The 19652-nt window shown below is 38.8% G+C and overlaps 1 protein-coding gene across 2 annotated transcripts in view; it reads right to left on the bottom strand.

Moving 5' to 3' along the window:
- Window positions 1–19652, bottom strand: part of LOC117231389 (putative phosphatidate phosphatase) — a 60573-nt gene that overhangs the window by 31890 nt on the left and 9031 nt on the right. For both annotated transcript variants that reach the window (XM_033489787.1, XM_033489788.1), the window contains exon 2: window positions 10841–10992. In XM_033489787.1, the coding sequence (XP_033345678.1) occupies window positions 10841–10992 (152 nt within the window). The remainder of the gene's footprint in view (window positions 1–10840; window positions 10993–19652) is intronic.

Genomic DNA, 19652 nt, shown 5'->3' with positions numbered 1-19652 from the left:
CATCGGTAAATGGTAAAAAATATTAAACAGAAATCACACAAGCTACAAGACGTTTCATTAAATCGTTATAACGTGATTGGCTGTAGAAACTCGATCCATCTATATCAATAACGTTCTACGCAATCTTTTCCTTCCATTACCATCGAGCATCGCCTAAACTACAAATCATTGGCTTTCTCTCTCCCTCTCAACCGCAAGAGAATGATTCGCAAAATCAGCGAAAGCTTCTGAAACCTGGCGTTTCACCGAATGACGAGCATAAAACACGCCTGTCTACCTTAGCTATCAACCACATGGAAACGAAGGTTCGCCTCGCCATGCCGTAAATAAACGAATCGTTGGAAGATAGGAAAAATCGAGCGAGTCCCTTTTTCTCCCTGTGCTGTCTCGCTCTTAGAAGAAGAGGATGTCGGAACAGGTAAAAACGAGGGAACCTGCCGTTGTATTTCATTCATTCGTGTCGTCATTCGGTCTTGTATCACCTGGCGACCTTTATCTGGAATCTGGCCGGTTAACCCACTTTTTGTTGGGGCCGTAACAGATCGCTGCAAGTCGGAGGAGAGATTACCAGCTTGGAAATGCTCTCAAGAATTTCGAAGTCGTCGCCTTTTCCCCACGGGTTCTTAATCGTGGATTATGCCCTCGGGACCCTCGTGCTGCTATCGATTAATCTTCGAGGGAAGAAGGAGAAGAGAACTGGTTAGGAAAACTACAGGCGAACAAGACGGACGATAAGTCACGTTATATAGAATTCTTTTCTTTCTTTCTAACCTTATGTCATTTGATCTGCCAAGGAGACGAGTCTGCCAAAGATTTATGAAATTTTATGAAACGAGCAAGAACATATTTGCATTCGACGTTCAATATTATACTTAACGTCATATTCAGATTCTTCTGCACAATGGCAACGCGATATTAAAATCAGAAGGTCAACAAAAGTATGCTCATCGTGTTTGCCTCTTATGATCTTCGTATTGTCCCTACGAAACTTCATCAGACTCGAGTCTTTCGACTCGACACGAGTTTATCGAGTGAGAATATTTACCGTTCGTTTATCGAGTAATAATTATCCTTCGTCTATCGAGCATATTAATTAATTACCGTTTGTCAACCGAATAATTACCACTGTCTATCGAAGAGTTAGTTATCGTTTTGTCAACCGAAGAATTTTATATCCGTCAGTCTATCAGTCGATTGTCAATATGGAAATCAAGTAAGATTTCAATAAATCATTACACATCGTTAATTTACTTTTGAACAACTTTAATCCTCTCCCGTGCCAGTATTCCCGCACACAGCAGGTTAGTCGAAAGTGGAGCTTATTGCCAATTGCACTAAACGCTACCTTCTCGTCGGCAATTAAATAGAACGTAACAATATATATAGATAAAATTTTTGGTTTCGACTTGACACAAGTTCCCTTCGTTTTTAACGATTTTACATTAAAATATTCCGCACGTGTGCAAACGCCTCAACAGCTAAGTCCTGGAACAGCGAAACGAAACGATACCAAGAAGATATAATACACTGACCCGTATAGTAAATTAAGATGTAGCTTTAGAGAATAAATAAACAAATAAATAGTGTTGCAGTATTAAAATTTCTAACCGTACTGTGATATTAAAATGTACACCTATGGCGTTCTTCTTCATGTGAAATCAGATTAATGGCCAACCATGTCCCTAGCCTAGAGGATTGCGGCATCTCTCGACTCCTGCGTTTTTAATTGCCTTAACGTTTCACTTTCCCTTGTCATCGTTTGATCGATACGACGGCTATTGTAAGACGAGAAGTATGGCCACGTTAAGAGTTTGATGCGAGGGAAATCGAGGCGGTTCTGAAAGGATTGATTGATTCGTGGATGATTATGTATTTAGCCGCATAGTATATGGTTCCGCTGACGATACATGGTGAATGAAGTGCTGCTGATTGTATGAAGCCGTTTATTTGCCGTTTGTAACGTGGTTAATGGATATCACGGCCGGCATTGTGCGTGGGCCGCAGTAAATTACGGTTTCTAGGATTTCCATTGAATAGTGCATTCCTATATAATCTTACGTCGTCGTGTCACGATAATGAGCAGTGAAAGGATCGGCAAGATGATGGATTGAAAGAATAGAAGGGAGAAAATAATGGAAAATATCAATTATTCGCCAACTCGATATATGTAGCGGCACATGAGTCGACGAAAGATTTGAATCGGGAGAGACTCGTATTATTGTCCCTTGAAATACCAACGTTGTTTTGGTGTGCTAGCTTCGAAGATAAACGAACTCCGGACAAAATATTATTTGTGATCGTCGACCGAAGTTACGTTTCAACTTTTTATGACAACGCCTGTCGATGTAAATAGACGAACGTGCTCTCTAGGACAGTCATATAGTCGAATAGTTCGTCGAATAGCGAGCGTAGAATTGGACAATAGCATTGGGCGAACGACGATTACGACTGGCATACGCTATCTCTGTACTTGTACTTACATCGATTTTAATATACACGAACTGTTACGATTTTATCACTGGTCTCTTTATTGAACAAACCAACGCGTTTAAATACCAGCTCAGGTATATTAAAATAGTTGAATTTTATGCGATATAAATTTAAAAAAGAAGAGGATCAAGTTTTGATCCAGAGATAACCAGATTCGTCTTACACGATACTTTTCAGGGTCATACCATATTTCTTTAACGTGCAATTTGAATGAAATACGTCAATTATATCTTTACGTCATTGTCCAATATAAATGTACTATTTCATTCGGGCGTATTCCAGCGAAAAATAATGTTAAATGTAATCGACGCTACGAAGAATACAAAAAGTTATTTTTATAGAATTACTTTGATGTCCACGATTTTTGATGTAACACAGATGTTCCGGTTAATTAACTCCGATTCTCGTTACGTTAATTAATGCAACTCTTTTTAATGTCAATTCCCTTTTTCGACGTTATACATATCGTATTCTTTTACCAAGCAACGAGTGAATTAAAATATCAGTTTCGTCGTAAAAGCAATCGACCCATCCGCCTGTCTACCTTTCTTTGAGCTTGAGAAATAAGGGGATCAAAGCTCTGTTCCTACGAGCCTTCAGGGGTGTTACGGCGAACCCTTCTCAGATTCCTGACGAGCCAGAAACAGGTAGAAAATTCATGGCTGGATGAAACGGTTTCACGCGGACCAAGACGCAAACAAACGACTTCGGATGGAATTCTCGTGAACAGCTCGGCTTAGAAGGGGGATCCGTTGCTAACAAGGGCCTGCTTATTATTTCAAGTGCCACTATACACGTTCGCGGACAGATCGAATGGCAATTTAATCGGCGAACAAGAAAGGATTGTGTGCTTGATCGCGAAGACAATCGTGAGAAATGTTTTCCTCTCCACTGTCATTTATGATTCTCTTCTTGCTTATCGATTATTTTTTTAAAACAATACGCGCTTCCCTTTCTTATTTTCTTCATCGCACAAATGCGAGGGAACGTAGCTGTGTATTTTCTATAAAAAGGAATTCTACGAATAAAACGGATAATAATGCAGGAAATTTCGAGGTAGCAAAAGTTTCAGAATTGCGATACGACGTAACAGGAAATTAATTTATGATAAAAAGATTTTGTATATCGTAGACTGTAGCGCTATGCGAGTACACAATTCTGCAGATGAGCCAACGCATCGGGCAATTTTGTACCGTGAGTCGTTCAAATCGCCTAATATCCGCTATCCTACCAACGATAAAGAAGCATAGTCTATTTAAAGAAACAGAAATAACAGTGAAACGTTTAAAAATTCTCCCTCCTTTATCCGCTAATAAAAAGTACGGTATATTCAAAGAAATAAAAGTCACTGTGGCATCTGTAAAAATTCTGCATTTCCACTTTTACCCAGAGATACACAGCGGTATAATATATTTAAAGAAATAAAAATAATCTTGAAACCTCTAAAAAAAAAAAAAAAGAAATTACTCGCATAACTTCTCCGATACGTAACAACTTTGGTAAATAAAATCGTTTCGCATTTGTCTTCCAAATAATGGAGATACAATTAAGGCAATTAGAGTTATTGGGTCCATCCTATACGCGCTTAAGTCCATAATGACAATGTATCCAGCCATTCGTCATTAATCAATACATACATATAACCTGTCATTCGCCGACAGTTTGACATGTATATACCACCACTGAGATATTTCCTTCAGCTTATCTACGATCGCGTTTGACCAACGAGACGAAACGAAAATGAACGAGCACGAGATTAACGAGTAGCCATATGATAAGGGAAAAGGAAGCAATATAACCGAGGAATTCAGGTGAACGACGTTATTAACACATTAAAGGACGCTGATACGGTAAATGCATAATCTATGACCAAACCGGAAAGTCACTGATGTAACAGTCGTCTTATTCTTACTATTACGGTCAATTTATCTACGACATTAGAACGGTTCTGACAATTACAAATTGACGGCGATGACTTTCATTTTGTCGTTCGTTCGTTCAATTTAACATATCGTTGAAAATAATCGCTCCAGATGTATTTATACTTTTATAATGTTTCGTTTAATCTGTTCATTGAGAAAGAATCGTTGAATTGCAGTTCAGACGATCGATATTATTCTCAACATTATCGTAAAGAATCCTCTAGACTCTAGACGATCGATATATATCGTCGATACAGTGTTGAGAATCTTAAATATTGACGATAATATCGATCGTCTGAACGCTTCTTTACATAACAATTCCTTGTAATCTCGTTTCAATCAATTTACATTTGCCAAAGTCCTTTTTCTGATTTTTACAAATAAATCGTATCGCTCGTAGAAAGAAGTCGAGCAACGTGAATGTTCGTGGAGTCAAAACGATTGAAAATATACTAGAACGTATCGACTAAGATCTATTCCCTGTGCATTATCCCGCACGTCACTCGAACGTCACTACTCGTTATCCCAACCCTAAAGACCATTTATACATTCAACTAATAGAACAGGCCATGTAGCAAATGGTTACCATTTAACGGCACCAAGAATAGCTCGGATAGCTGTATGACGTGCAATCCAATTATCCGAAATTTACCGCCGAAAATGTAACTGTCTTGAAGTAGTCCCCTTGATTATCCAATTAACCAGCTTGGAGCGTGTAACAACGCGAACACGAGAACCGGCGTATAACCGTCCAAAAATACAACCTAGCCGGGCCATGCTTCGTTCCATTACCGATCGTCCTATTTGTTTTTCCCGCCAGTGCCTCGGGGGTGTCTATCACCGAGAAAACGGCGAACGAAAAAGGCTAGGGAGCACGACACCCTTTAATCTTTCTCATTACGTTATTACAGGGCCCCTTTGTAGCGTGATTACCACTCGGAAAGGTTGACTGGCAGTCGACGCAACGGAATGGACGCAGGCAACGCGGTTTCAAGAATCTCTGAACGTCCTCGGGCTCCGCTGTTCCATCGACTGTTGGCCAAAAACAAGCAAAGAGAAACGAAGAGGCGTCTTACCGCGCGGTTTCAGGAATTTCCAGGCGTTCTGCAGGGGTCCTTCGATTCTGGTGTTTCATCCAGTGTGTGTTCTCTTGAGGCGCGTTTAAACCGAACGTGCAAGGAACATAGAAATCAGGGACCCACTGGAAAGCCAAGCTAAGCTGTTCTACGCTGTGCAAAGTTTGAAACTGAGGTTCCCTTCGATACGTTGTACATATAGGGAACTGCGAATGAAATATTCGATGACAGAAATGCATGTACTCATAGAGATCTATATATAGAGTGTTTGGTCGCCCCGATTTAGGCTACGATTACAGCGTGGATAGAGTGCTTCCACGAATAGAACATCAGAAGGATCGAATACGTACACCGATAAGAATGTAATATGCATATTTGATTGGCGTGACTTAGGCTACGGTTGCAGTGGACGCGTGCTCTGACGAATGAAACGTCTGAAGACTGAGATGCTTACACTCCTAAGAGTCTATATATCTATATACGTACGAAGATACGTAATTGGTCCGGTGCTTGTTGCTTGCTGTCTTGCTATGGTTACAGTGTATGTGTGTTCCGAATGAAACGTCTGAAGATCGAAATGCAAATAGAATTGATAAGAATCTATATATAATATATATATATATACATATTTGATTGCTCTAATTTATCCTACGATTACAGTGGATCCGTCTTCTAACAAACTGTCATTCTAATAAATGAAACACGATAACCGAACAATTGAAGAACGATATAATCGCTCTCGTACATCTAATCTATATACTTGATTATTCTGACCATATACTTACTTACACTTGTACAGTTACTGTCATGAGAATCTATACATTCGCAGGCAACAATACGCCAAAACACGTACTCGCTGTGACCATGGCTTAAGAAGGCACAAAGAGGGTCGAAGAAGCCACTTGCCACTTGCCACACAGTTTCAAGAATCTCTAAGCGTCCTTCTGCTCTCGTGTTCCATCGACTGTTCGACTAAAGCGAAGCATAGAGAAGCGAAGAAGAGCAAAGAGGATCGAAGTAACGCGTTGCCCGCGGTGACAGCGTTAATTCGAACATCGTGCGTACGACGAGCCGCAAAGCCAAAGTAAAATAGGCCCTGACACGTTTCAGACATAGGCTGCCTCCGGAAATTTGCAGACACGCGCATGCATCCGGAACGATATCGCGAACGACGATCGCGATATCCTTCGCTCGCGTTGGTCGCTTGAGAATACCTTCGAATTCCATGGAAACGTGAATAAGAAGAGCTTTTGTGCAGCGATGGTAGGACGTCGTAACTCGGTATCAAGATATCGACAGGACGGAGTTTGCGAGCGTTGAATAAGATCCGGGAGATATCGAGGGTTGAATAAGTAAAGGATTCGATCTGTCATGCTTTCTTTGTGCGTCTGAGAGACTTGCTCGTTACCGAGGAATGCTATCGTCGGAGTAGACTTCGCTGAATTTGCTGAGGTTTTAATATAATTCTTTATAACGCGATACGAGTGAAACTTACATATGTAAGCGAGGAACGCTTTTGCAAATTTAAATTTTTGTCGATATAGCTGGAGAAATGGAACCTACATGGACATTTCTCTCGTCCATCAAATGTTGCAAGGAGTAATACGTTTCGAATATTTTATACATTGTTGCGTGTTTAAATTTCTCGTATATTGACAAACGCGGTTTTGACGAAATCTTCTGCTGACCTAAAATTGTTACTTTCAACCTTGGCCTAAACTACATAACGCAATCGCGACGATCTCATAACGGTATCAAAGAAATTGCAAAATGTTTCGTACGATACGCGTAACATATCCAGAGAAGATACATCTGCGACTGTTCCAATGCTTCCTATTTTTCTAACGATACCCATAAAGATCTACTTCGTTGCATATTCCAAAAATCATACCTAATTCCGCAATTCGACGCTGGCTTTCGAGAGAAAAAGAAAGATGCAAACTACTCGTCGATAATTTTCGGTTCTCGTTTACAGATATCCGTATCACGCATCGCTGAAGATAACTATAATGTTGTAAGACATATCGTGCAAACATCTATAAATACCATGCAACTATCTATGGAATTCGAACGATTTTCCGCCATAATCCTATGTATAGGAGACTACGCGGAGGAAATATGAAAATATTCGACGAAGCAGCGAAGAGAAGGCCCCCGGGGACACACACGCATCTGTTCAGTTTCCTTTAGTGGGTAACGACCCCTTGGTAGCCCGAGCCTGGCCCGAGTGCAGTTTCCAAGGATGCAAATAGAGGATGCAGTCTCTTCTGCCCTCGCTCGGCAAAAATACATCAGTGTGCACGTGCACCACTTCCAGATACCGTAAATCGATTCCCACGACCACCGAAACTTAACGAATGCACTTCTTTCGTCGTTGCATCCCACATGTGCCGACATCCTTATGCGGTCACACCTATATGTATACGTGTCTTCGTCTCAATCTTACACCTATGTACGCGTTTTCGCTCGGTTCTTTCTACTTTCCTCCTCTAGTCATTCCTTCTTTTTTTCCTTTTTTTTTTTTTTTTTGTTAACTCTTTCTCGCTTTCCATGTATGCTTCTTTCGTGGACTGATGGCTCGTCGACAGGAGCTTGAGAAGCACGTCGAAAATATCTAGCGATATATTAGATCTACGCGGAGGATCGTATCTGGCAAGGGCGAGAGCAAGAAACAGATAAAGAACAGCTGTGGCGGCGGTGTCGTCAGGAAATTAGATAAAAAGATAGGAAGCTTTTTTTTTTATTTCCTCGCGAGACTACCACTTGCCGACATCTCAACTACTTCGAGGAGCGTCACAAATCTGTGTACATCTGGAAGACGACAGGGTCTTTTTCGACGTGGAGTACATTTCAGTCTTTAACCATTTCACACTCGATATTTCACATACGCGACATTCTGCTTTTATATTGTAAATTCTCCGTGAATATTTACGCGAATTTATATTTATATCGATATAACTGGAGGGAATTAATTTCGTTCGTTTCACGTATCGTAATCGCTATACATCGAACCTTTTATGTATCTTTCGCATGCTTGTTATTGTTGTTGCTGTACTATATTTTATCGAGTTGACAACCAAGCGATTGCGGATTTTGTCATTAGGCGATATTGCAAAATCCGCGATCACTTAGTTGCCAAGCAATGCTATACAGTACATTTGCACGCCTTCAAGTTTCTCATAATATTCAGTGTCTATTTATTAGTTTTAATTAACTAAACGACAGGTATATTTATTCCTGGTGAAACCGGTTTCAAATTTTGGTATATTATATAAAATCTTATCTTTTGAACAGAAAAGATAAATAGAAAAAGTACAATACAATTAAAGGGGGAATTTTAAAAAAAAGATTAGGAAATTACGAGAAGAAACACGTAACGTGCGAGTTTCATAATCGTACGTACGATTAATTTTGTTTACACGAAAGTTACGCAAACAAACGGAAGAAATATCGAAAAATATTACGATCACGAAAAAAAATAATGACCGAATAACTTATCAACGGATGTCATTATCGTCGCTCATTGATAATCAAAAACAGTGGAACCTTCATTATCAAAACTCACATAATTCGAATGCTCTTATTATCTAAATATTTTATTATCAAACACTTTTTTTCCCCGACGACCTTCTAATTACTTTTTTTTCGACCAAGAAACGATCTATGCTTCGTTAACGAGAGAATAACTTTTTTTTCCGGGAAATTTTTATATAATTTCGTAGATCTGAAATTCTTTTAAAATGAATCGTAGATGGTAGGAGTTTTCGATTTGTTAAATTTTATTCCTACGATTTCCAGATAGAGATTACGATAATAAAACGGAATTATGGTTAAAAATCAGATACCGTTGGCAAATTTTAAAGATAACGTTAAGTGGAACATTAAATATTGACCTTCGTCGATGATTCATTTTGCATGGAACGCTGTTGCGTAAAATATCAGAACATTTAGATATCATTGCTAAAAATCGCGCACAGATGAAAAAATGTAAAAACAGAGTCATATTTTATCTCTCAATTTTTTTGCCACGAAACATAACTATCTTTGAAGCTTATTTCCTTAAAATTCTATTAGCTGTTTCTTAAAAAAAAAATTCGCATGCATAACATTTCCGAATATCTTTGTAAAATGTTGATTACTCGAAAGTTTATTACGTAATGAGTAAATAATTAACTCAACTGGCTTAAATTAATTATGATACACAAGCCGAGTCATTAAAGACTATCGCCTGGAATGATTTCTTACCTATTAATTTTTTCAAAAAATATTTAATTTATTAAGTGAAACAGATGAACGTTGTTTTCGTTGAACTGCGTAAATGCTAATTTTCATTACCTAAAGGAAAATAAATAACCTGGAAAATTCCAGTGCGCTATCTTTTTCCTTTTCCAATTATTATTTTAAAAAGTAACTTAGAGTCTATTAACCGTTTACTTCAATAGTCGTGCCTCTTTATTCACTCGAATAATATGTATATTCTATTACATTCCCCCTACAATGAGTTCTTCTGTCGTCGATAAGATAAAAAACACAATAGTGGGCAAATGAATTAATAAATGGATATTACGAAGAGGCCTTGAAAGGGGAAAGATCATCGGCATTCCATAAACAAATATCAAAATCCAATTAACTGGCATGTGAAAAAACTTTAAGTTTGGCAAACAAGAAAATATAAAATATTTGTTCCGTCTTAACCGTAAACAACGTTGCAAAGATAGATCCAAAAAGTGTATCCACTAATCTTAAAATTAATCTGTAAAATATTCACTTTTTTTCTTGTTTCTCTTATTTCAATAACATTGAACTACAATAGCCGCTATAAATAATTAAAATGAATTAAATAGAGAATACAGAACGATAACTCTGGTAATTTAGAATTAGAATATCACCTTTCCCCATAAAATATCACCACGATATACAATTAATATATACATATATAATTTGTAAATAAAATAAAATATTTGTCGCGTAAAAATAAAAAACACCTGTCTTCCTTATAAAATTCCCCCGTTTACGTTCTAATTCTTTCAAACTAACACGCTAAGGACCGTAACAATGTTAAAATATATCATCAGAAGAATCCTAAAAAATATAAACTGGCTTTTTAAAAGCCCATTCAGTCAACATGGTAGTCAGCCGTTTTCGGCATTGCTGGCGCGTCAACAGTATCATTTTCAAGATTTAAATTCATCCTGTCGGCGTTTCTCGCACACTGCGTGACCCCTTGTATGTTTAAGAAACACCTCGTACAAAATATCCCGACCGCAAGAAAAACGATAGCGACGTCGTCGAGCTATCGTCTGACGCTTCTTTTCGGACCAGGGAAATGAAGAATCGCAGCAGGTGACTCACCGTGCATATAGGAAGTAAAAGACCAATGACGTAGAGCATCACACTGGTTACAGTCGACGTGTGGAACGGATGATATAACGACTCGTCATTGCAGAAGAATCCACGCTTGTACGGTTTGCCGAACAGGAAAAACATCAGCACCGCACCACCCACTGCAAACAGAAAACGGACCATCAGATGTCGATCGCCGCCTGTACCATTTTTATTCAATTTCTTTGATCGGCGATGACGCCACCTTTGTATCGTGTCATTGCTCGCGAAGGCGAATGACGCTACGTCGCGTTGGCGTCACGCGAATTGTTTTCAAATGACGTCGGAGATATTGGCGAATTTCAAGGAAAAATGTTTCAATCGCAGCTGAGGTTTGCACGTATGACCTCGAACCAGCACGATAAAATTGTACGCGTAGAATGGAACTGAAGAATTTTTCTCGTGATATTGGATTGGCAACTAAGTGATCGCGGATTTTGTCAATACCACCTAATGAGAAAATCCGCAATCACTTAGTTGCCAATCCAATAGAATGAAACTTTTCTGTTCGAAGCTTAGTTTTCGAGAAAGTCGAGTTTGAAAGTCGAGTACAGCAGAAAATCATCGGTAGGATGTTATTCTACGTGTGAAAACAGGTGGAAAATGTAGAATAAAATTTGTTTATAAGACACTCGGTTCCTGAGCAAAGCGAACTTGAAAACGTACCATCCGCGTGTATTGGGTCGATTATTATCTAAACACGAACAGACTCTACTTTCGTGAAGATGCAACTTTAAATGGAAAAATTTTGTTCCAAATTGGTTCACTTATTTTCGTACGTAGAATAGCCTCGTAATTATTTACTCCTGTCTAGTCGATACTTAGCCGAATTCATATATATCCAACGAATACCCAAAATTCTCTCGAAAACTAAATTTGAAAGGAGAACATTTTATTCTATATTTTTCCCTTCGTTCTTTCGTAAGAAATCACCTCGTACTCGCTTGTACATGTTACACGATCGCGTTACACGATCTGTATATTCTATATATCTATAGCTACATTTTTGCACCTTTCGATTCATCAGAAATGCATCAAAATCCGCAGTCCATTTATTCCCTACTTCTTTCAAAGTTAAGTAAATCTAAATCAAACTCGAGACGAACTAAGGACATCGTTTTTTCTTTATTTCCCAAATTCTTTTAATATGTGTTTGTGTATATATATATGTGACGGCACTCGACAACAAATACCGCCACTCGACGCTAACTTTTACCGGACAACGGTAGCACAGTGGTTGGCGCCTTAGGTTACGAACGTTCGGAACCCGAGTTCGAATCCCGGCGACCGGAGTCTCCGATTTTTCTTCCACGATACGAAAATGAGAAGAAAATCAGCAGTAGCTTATTATAGCGACGTCTACATTAGCAGCTACAATCATCACAGACAACACGATACACCTCATATATATGAAAAGACATCGGGGACCTCCCTTTGGGAATGTTGAGGAAAACCCCAATACCCTAGTCCAGACGTTTACTACTATAGCCACACTTTAAGTAATAAAACTAAGAAATAGTTGTAATGTTCCGATTATGGGTGCTCAAGGTTTGTGACGATAGGCGTTTTGGGCTCGAAGTGACATAACGGGTCACTGAACGTAGCCACGGTCACGGGAGGGAGGGACGTGTACCTAGCACAGGTATGGAATAATTATATAGCTCTCCTTAAAAACAAAGATTGACCCGAGAGGTGGGAAGAGGACTATATAAGGGCAGTTCCGCTTGGACTGCGATTAGAGTCTATGGAGTCTATTCAGAGGAGTACTACTTGCACGTTGAGTGACACACCCAAGATCGTGCATCACATCGCATTCGTCGTCCCGTTGACCGTGGATTCGTTATCGAACCTGAATTCATTGTCATCGACATTTCGACCATCCGATCGCCGCTATTACTTGTACTTTCTTGTAATAATCACATTTGTACCAATAATAAATATCAACTGTAACCACGATGGAAAATTCGAGCAAAGGTTCGTCAAACGCCCAAAATTCCAACATTAACCCGGCATAATATATCTAACATAATGTGTGCATATTACTTCTCATGCTACCGCGCGTAGCTATTTATATGTATGCAGCACAACATGATGTAACGCTTACACGACTGCTTGGAATACGACTATGTACTCACTCGAAAGATTGCTTAATTAATACAGTAAGCGGAAGAAATATGGTGAGATCGTTAAATCAACGAAGCATCGGATTCTATGTACTCGTGTCTCAAGTTTCGCTTGAGTCAGATTAGGATTTGACGTTATGACGCACGAATGAACAGAAATCTGCGAAGATATAATAATTTCCGATTTTATTGTGTCAACGACAGTAGCGTGTTACACATCAAATATTTTCTCGCAATGTCCTCGCACGCGTAAGCTTGTACACTTGTGTCGTTCAAGGCCAATTGCATTAACTCAGCGCGAATACCGTTACGCTGTAAAATATTTCAGTTTTGTTGTTGCTGATTCATACAACACGCGATACCTACATAATTTCAAGCTAATGATAAAAATAATTGAGCTAATTACAAATAATTGAAAAAAAAGAAGAAAGTTTCGAATTATTTCAAAGCATTGTCCAAGTATGTATAAAGGTCATTCGCGAACAATTTGCTTAAAACTTCATCTAAAATGAAAGCTGTGTCTTTTTTTGCCAATTTTTTTAGATTTCTATCGGATCCTCGTTATCATTAGATAGATTTTCCATAAACGTACAGAACAACAATTGACGCTTCCTTAAAGAAACGTGACCGAACTTGCTAATTCCGAGTGTCATCGTACGTGCATAAGTAGAAAGGAGATTTATGGCGCTCGTTGCGAATAACGATACATACATCGTCCTTGACATAAACGAGACATCATCGTATTACGCGATGACTATCCGTGTAATGATAACTAAATTTGTTGCTCGTGCGCGCTCCTGCGCTAACTACGGTACTGCGCGATTCAAAATATGTGCGCTCCTTCCTTGTTTGACAATCGTCTGACAGCACGTTTGACACGTGCTCCGTCTGCATTTTAATCGAAGTGCAAACATGACGAAACGTTAAACTATCGATCGATGTTTTATTATTCGATTAACGCTGACGCACGAGAAATATCGAAACAAACAGGTGCAAAATTTATCCTTCGCTGCGAAACTTTAAACAACGTGACAACGTTATAACTCGAATCGTAATCTACGTTACGACTCGTGATTCATATTTGACATATTTGGATAGCGTTCTATCACTAAGTACACGACCGAATATTGCAAGAAAATCTTTCAACAAAGACACAAAGTTTGACAATTTTGGAAGATTGTTTCGCCTATTGGAAAATCTGGTTAACAAGATCTCCGCTTAAAATTCCTTTATCATTCGATTACCTTCGTTGATTCGTACATCTTATCGGAAATCTGCTTACGTTTGTTACCAGAAATCTAGCGCAAAAATTCTCAACCTCGTATCCTCTACTTATATCCTCAACGATCTTTCCTATGCTTATCATCGCTGTCGCAATTGCCACGAGTAATCGATAAAAAAATCCCTGCAAAACGCTTAATCAAAACCGCCTAACAACTGGCGTCTCCTCCCACCTTGTACGAGCTTAGAAACGCCACGTTGAAAGATTATACAGCACATTAAAAGGCACACCCTGTTTCAACGGAACGTACGTAAGTACAACTTTATCAGTTGCGATTACTGGCCGAACCCAGGCATAATAAGTCAACGAGTCGATTTTCATAATTCGCCGATCACCAACGCGGTTGCGTCACATTTCAGCCAGATATCGAGCAGAGATTGCCGGTTGCGTCGATTCGATTTTTCTTTTTCACCCGCAACGATTCCACGAGCGAGCGGACGATCAACCGTGGCTACGATAATTCGAAAATTGAACAGCAGTTCTCTTATCTGTGGCGCATTGCGTTTGCCGCGCAACGAGTTTCCATAATTTTCGATAACCATAAGGCCGATAAGCTACCGAGGATCCATCGTTCGCGCTATCTATCGCTACTATCTAATATGAGATGGCAAGGCGAGGCAAAAAGGGGCGGAAAAATCAGGAATAAACCGGCGTGGTGAAATTACGGCGTAGCAGCCGGTGGAACGCCGACGCTGTTATCCTTCGCTGTTTACTCGATGAAAATCGTGAGATGCCTCGCCTTCGCTACCTGGAAATACCTCGGCTCGATCGAGTCAGCTATTAAGATAATTGTCAGGCTCGCTTTTAAGCAAAACGAGGCAATACGGTGAGCAGGTTGTAACAACTGTAGCTACTCGCACGGGATCACACGTGATCATTATTTATGTAGCCGGACTACGCTCGAGCTCACCGCTGTTGCATATATTTTACGCACTGCTTGAAGTTTCATGATCATTCGCCGGTGATTGTGCCTGGAATTTATTGCTGACCACAGGGGCAGCCGGTAATATTTAGAAATATGCGAGGTACCGTGTGTTTTTGGAGCTATTGGCATGGCGCACGGATTGCCTTTCCAAGAACTCACACACCGTTTTATCGCCTCGTTGAATAGCAGACAAGGGGTGAAATTTTGGCGGGTAATCGCTCCGACATTTCCAGCCGTTTCCAACGCTGTAACGTGCATTTTACTCTTGTTCCGTTTTTTGTTTAACTTCAAGCTAAATATACTCCTCCGTCGAATTGTTATTTCTTGTCGTTTACGAAACTTTGGAACTTCTTCGATAAATTGTACGCGCCCGTTGATGAACTCTGCGATTGCAAGTAAAATCAAGCACTTTGAAATTACAATATCGTAGCGATAATCGCACCGGTATAACGACCTAATGATATTAGCCAACTCGAAGATTATTATAACGATCGATCCTACGAGGAAGCAACGTCTACCGAGACGTAGTTGGGTGATTATCCGCAGAATTTTCCAGCTTCATCTTTCCGAGGATGAAGCTGCACGCTAAAAAATGTTATTGCCCATTTTCACGAAGGATAAATAGCTTATACAGGTTGGAGTTTCTCACAACAGTACCAGCGAGAGTAAGTAATTTATTTTTTGAAAGTGGCACATTGGACGCGCGCTCGTGTAATTTAGAAATTGATAGAAAGTGCAGTCGATCGATTTGGTTCCATGTGCTACGTGGCGTCATTCCGTCATTGCGCGACGCCCTGTATAATTAAATTACAAACTGTACGTGACAATATTGCTCGAACATAAACGAATCGGAATCGAACGTGGAATAGAATTCGAACTAAACGTAGAATTCGCGTTAAATTGAAACTAAACATAGAGTAGGCAGGCGACCATTGAATTAGGACGAGTTGATATATTCTTAACGTCTTATTACGTCTGTTACTATTTTAATCGCAAGTTGAAGGAAGTTGATTTGACTGGGAACAGTGAAAAATGTGAAATTCGTTAGAATAAAGTTAAACTTCGAACTATTCGACAGCCGTTAATGATAATCAACGATAATTATCGCGCGTTCTCTGTCATTCGTCTAATTGGGTTGCATGCTTATCCGAACCACTATACTCGATGTCGTAACATCCGTTCTGGATAAAAGTACTCTATTTAGAATTTTAATTAACGCTCTATGGTAAATATAACAAGCAAAAACTGGATAAACGCTTCCATTAATTCTGCGTTACGCGCGTACAAACTTGTTTGTTCTGCTGTTCGTGAAAAATTGAAATCATTGATATAGATAGCCTGAACGCTTCGCAGGCGGATAACGAGTTTTAACTCCCATTCGATTATCTAAATGTAAAAGGCGAGAAAAAGAGAGAGAGAGAGAGGTTTCGAATTAAATTAAACCGAGCTACAAATTATTCTGTTCATTTGCCTCTCCTTATTTACGCATGAATTATTCAGAAATTATGCGTTATCGCTTAGATCCTCTTTTTGCGTGATTTATTTATGAAATGCGTTAGTTCTCTGGTAAAAATATCGCTATTACTATCACAATATTATTACAAGCGGCGTAATATCCTACTCCCAAACATACACACGTTCCTGCAACTTACATAACGTCACATATGTTTAACAAAAAGTACACACGAAGATAAGGAAGATATTACCCACTCATAAGGAGAGTCGTAATCTTCGAATCCAAATAGTTTATATACAATCGCCATACGTTTGTCAAATTTATGTAACCACCAACGTTAAATTAATCTCGGGGGAAAAATGCAGCAGAATGGAACCATCGAACGTGGAATGTTACTTAAAAATCGTACGCTTTAATATTAGCAATATTCCTGTTTGTAAATCGTATTTATCAGGTGATACGAATTAAAACAATAATGCCGAAATACATTGATCTTCTTCTTTCTATTTGTTACATGTTAAAAATAAATATATATATATACACGCATAAATAAATATATAAATATATATATAGAATGTACGAATAAAAATCTTAAAGACATCGAGACGAAGCTATTATTCCATTTTAAATGACACGGAACGTACGTGATCCAACTATAAACGTACTATGCTTTCTGTTATTTCATCTAACAATACAATGTGAAAGGAGAATCGCGAGCATCAACATGTTTCTCGCGTTTCTCGCTGCCAATAAACGTAATCGATACGAATACGAAAACAATTTGCAGTAACAGTATCCGTGTCGGTAATCTTCCTGGCTGTAATACTCGCGGTTCGAATGCACTTGGTGAACGCGTGTTATGCAAGGACTGATAATGAACACAATACGTGCGTATTATTCGCGATTACGAACGGGACGGGCATATCACGTACAGTCTAAGCAAAACAGATTTAGATCCGCCTTGACATCTATTTGAAAGCATAGGTATACCTCGAGCAGTCGTCATCGACGCGAATTTCTGCACACCGGATGACTAAGCATCCCAACCATTTAACTATACCGTTGCTTCACGCTGCCATTCACCTATCCTTTTCATCGATCGTACCGATAATAAAACGTATCACAAGCGTCTCTGTCACGTTCTTCTTTGTATTCGAGACGCGAAACTTACTCTCGGTCGTTCTGTGCTCTTTTGGCAATAAACAAGCGGACGATTCCACGATCGTCACCATGGCGAAGCTGTACGTCAAGCGACCTCGATTCTAGCCGCAACTTCCACTCAAACAGATACGTTGTTTGATCACAAGGCTATCTCGTATAGTTGCAAAAAGAAATATCACGTGTGTCGCGATGCTTAGTGGAGTTCAATTTTTCGAGAAATGTACAATTCGATTCGATATCGTTTGACAATCTTTCGCTGTTGCTTTTGCGCAAATTTTTGGAAATGCGTGGACGTGTTTAAAGAGCCAGTTGTGTATTCTTCTTGACGATGTTTGTAGAGTCGCTTGGAGAATTACCTTGGCAATTATTTGCATACGACTATCGCTTGGAATTCATTTTCACATATGTTTGTATATGCAGAAATTTATACCAAATTTGTCGATATTAAAGCTTGAGATTCTAGTTGAAAGTTCTGGCTAGATTTATATTCATAGCTTTGTTTCGTTAGAATATTTTATTATTTTTCTTATCTGATAAGTAAAGATGCGATAGATAGTATATTAACATTGTAGAGATTATTTAAAGTAAAAGTATTCGATTTCAATAGTGTTATCCTCTTCGAGATCTTCTATACTGTTTTGTTATATTTTATATAAGTAAGTGAATATAACATGAAACGCGACTTAATGTGTCTGGCATTTCGAAAATAAGTTTGCTATCTGCCATGATAATGACTTTTACATATTTTATTACATCATAAAGTCGAGCCGCGGAAAGGAAATGTAGAAGTTTGCTGGCTACTACGAACATGATGGAACCATCGAGAGGGAATATGTTACTTTACGCGCAACAAAAGAGACTTTCCACTGTAAATTCCAAAAATAAAATAGCAAGCAATTTATCAGATACGTAGCTCGTTATATCGTTCTCTATCTATCCACTTCTCGCTATATTTTTATACGCATAAATAACTCGAACGGCAGTTAAAATAATTTTTATCTACCTGTTATACGATTTGATGTACGTAAATAATAATGTAACGCGTACTATTACGTATAATAATATTTTTATATCTTCGTCATAGAATAAATAAATTGCTCCGTCATGATAATATCATCGACACACCTCGTCACTTCAAACAACTTTATTAATTCATCAGCTTCCGATGATTAGCAGCCATTTATTTATCATCGTTTAATAATAAAACTTGCTCGAGACCGTGTGTTTTAAGTACAACGTAATACGCGCCAGTAATTTTGTAAACTGGTACTGGAGTTCGAAGAAGAAGAGAAAACCACGAAAGGGTATGCTACGCAAGTAGAATTTCCTCGTCTGAACGCTACGAGTGAGAAATCACGTGAAACAATATCTAAGTAGGTCTGTGATTTAGACAAATTTTTAAACAAATTAAACTTTACTATGAAACTACCATTAAACTATAAATATGAAATAAAAGAAAAATACAATTCTGTAACTGATTCTTCGGACAAATCGTCTTAAAAATGACAAATCCATAGACAAACATTCGAAGCGCAGAACCTTTTCCAACGACTTCGATCTTTTATCAGAATCACCTTCCTCTCTACATTTGACTACATTTCCCTATTACCTGCTCCCCTCATCAATCTCTACGCCCACAACGTTAAATCATCCTGTGAATACAAACACCCACATCGTTCACATTTAAATAAATTCCCCCTATCCGAATACCTGAAACAAAATCCATCAACTAATTTCCATCTAAACGGCCGGACTCGTTCGGAATAAAGTACACCTACGTACACATTACAGGCGGTAGAAAAAGTATAAACATAATTCTCTGTCTTCCGACGAGA

Source organism: Bombus vosnesenskii, unplaced genomic scaffold (genome assembly GCF_011952255.1).
Source record: "Bombus vosnesenskii isolate JDL3184/JDL3185 unplaced genomic scaffold, Bvos_JDL3184-5_v1.1 scf7180000013272, whole genome shotgun sequence".
NCBI classification, from domain to species: Eukaryota; Metazoa; Arthropoda; class Insecta; order Hymenoptera; family Apidae; genus Bombus; species Bombus vosnesenskii.
This window is presented reverse-complemented; position numbering and strand designations above follow the sequence as displayed.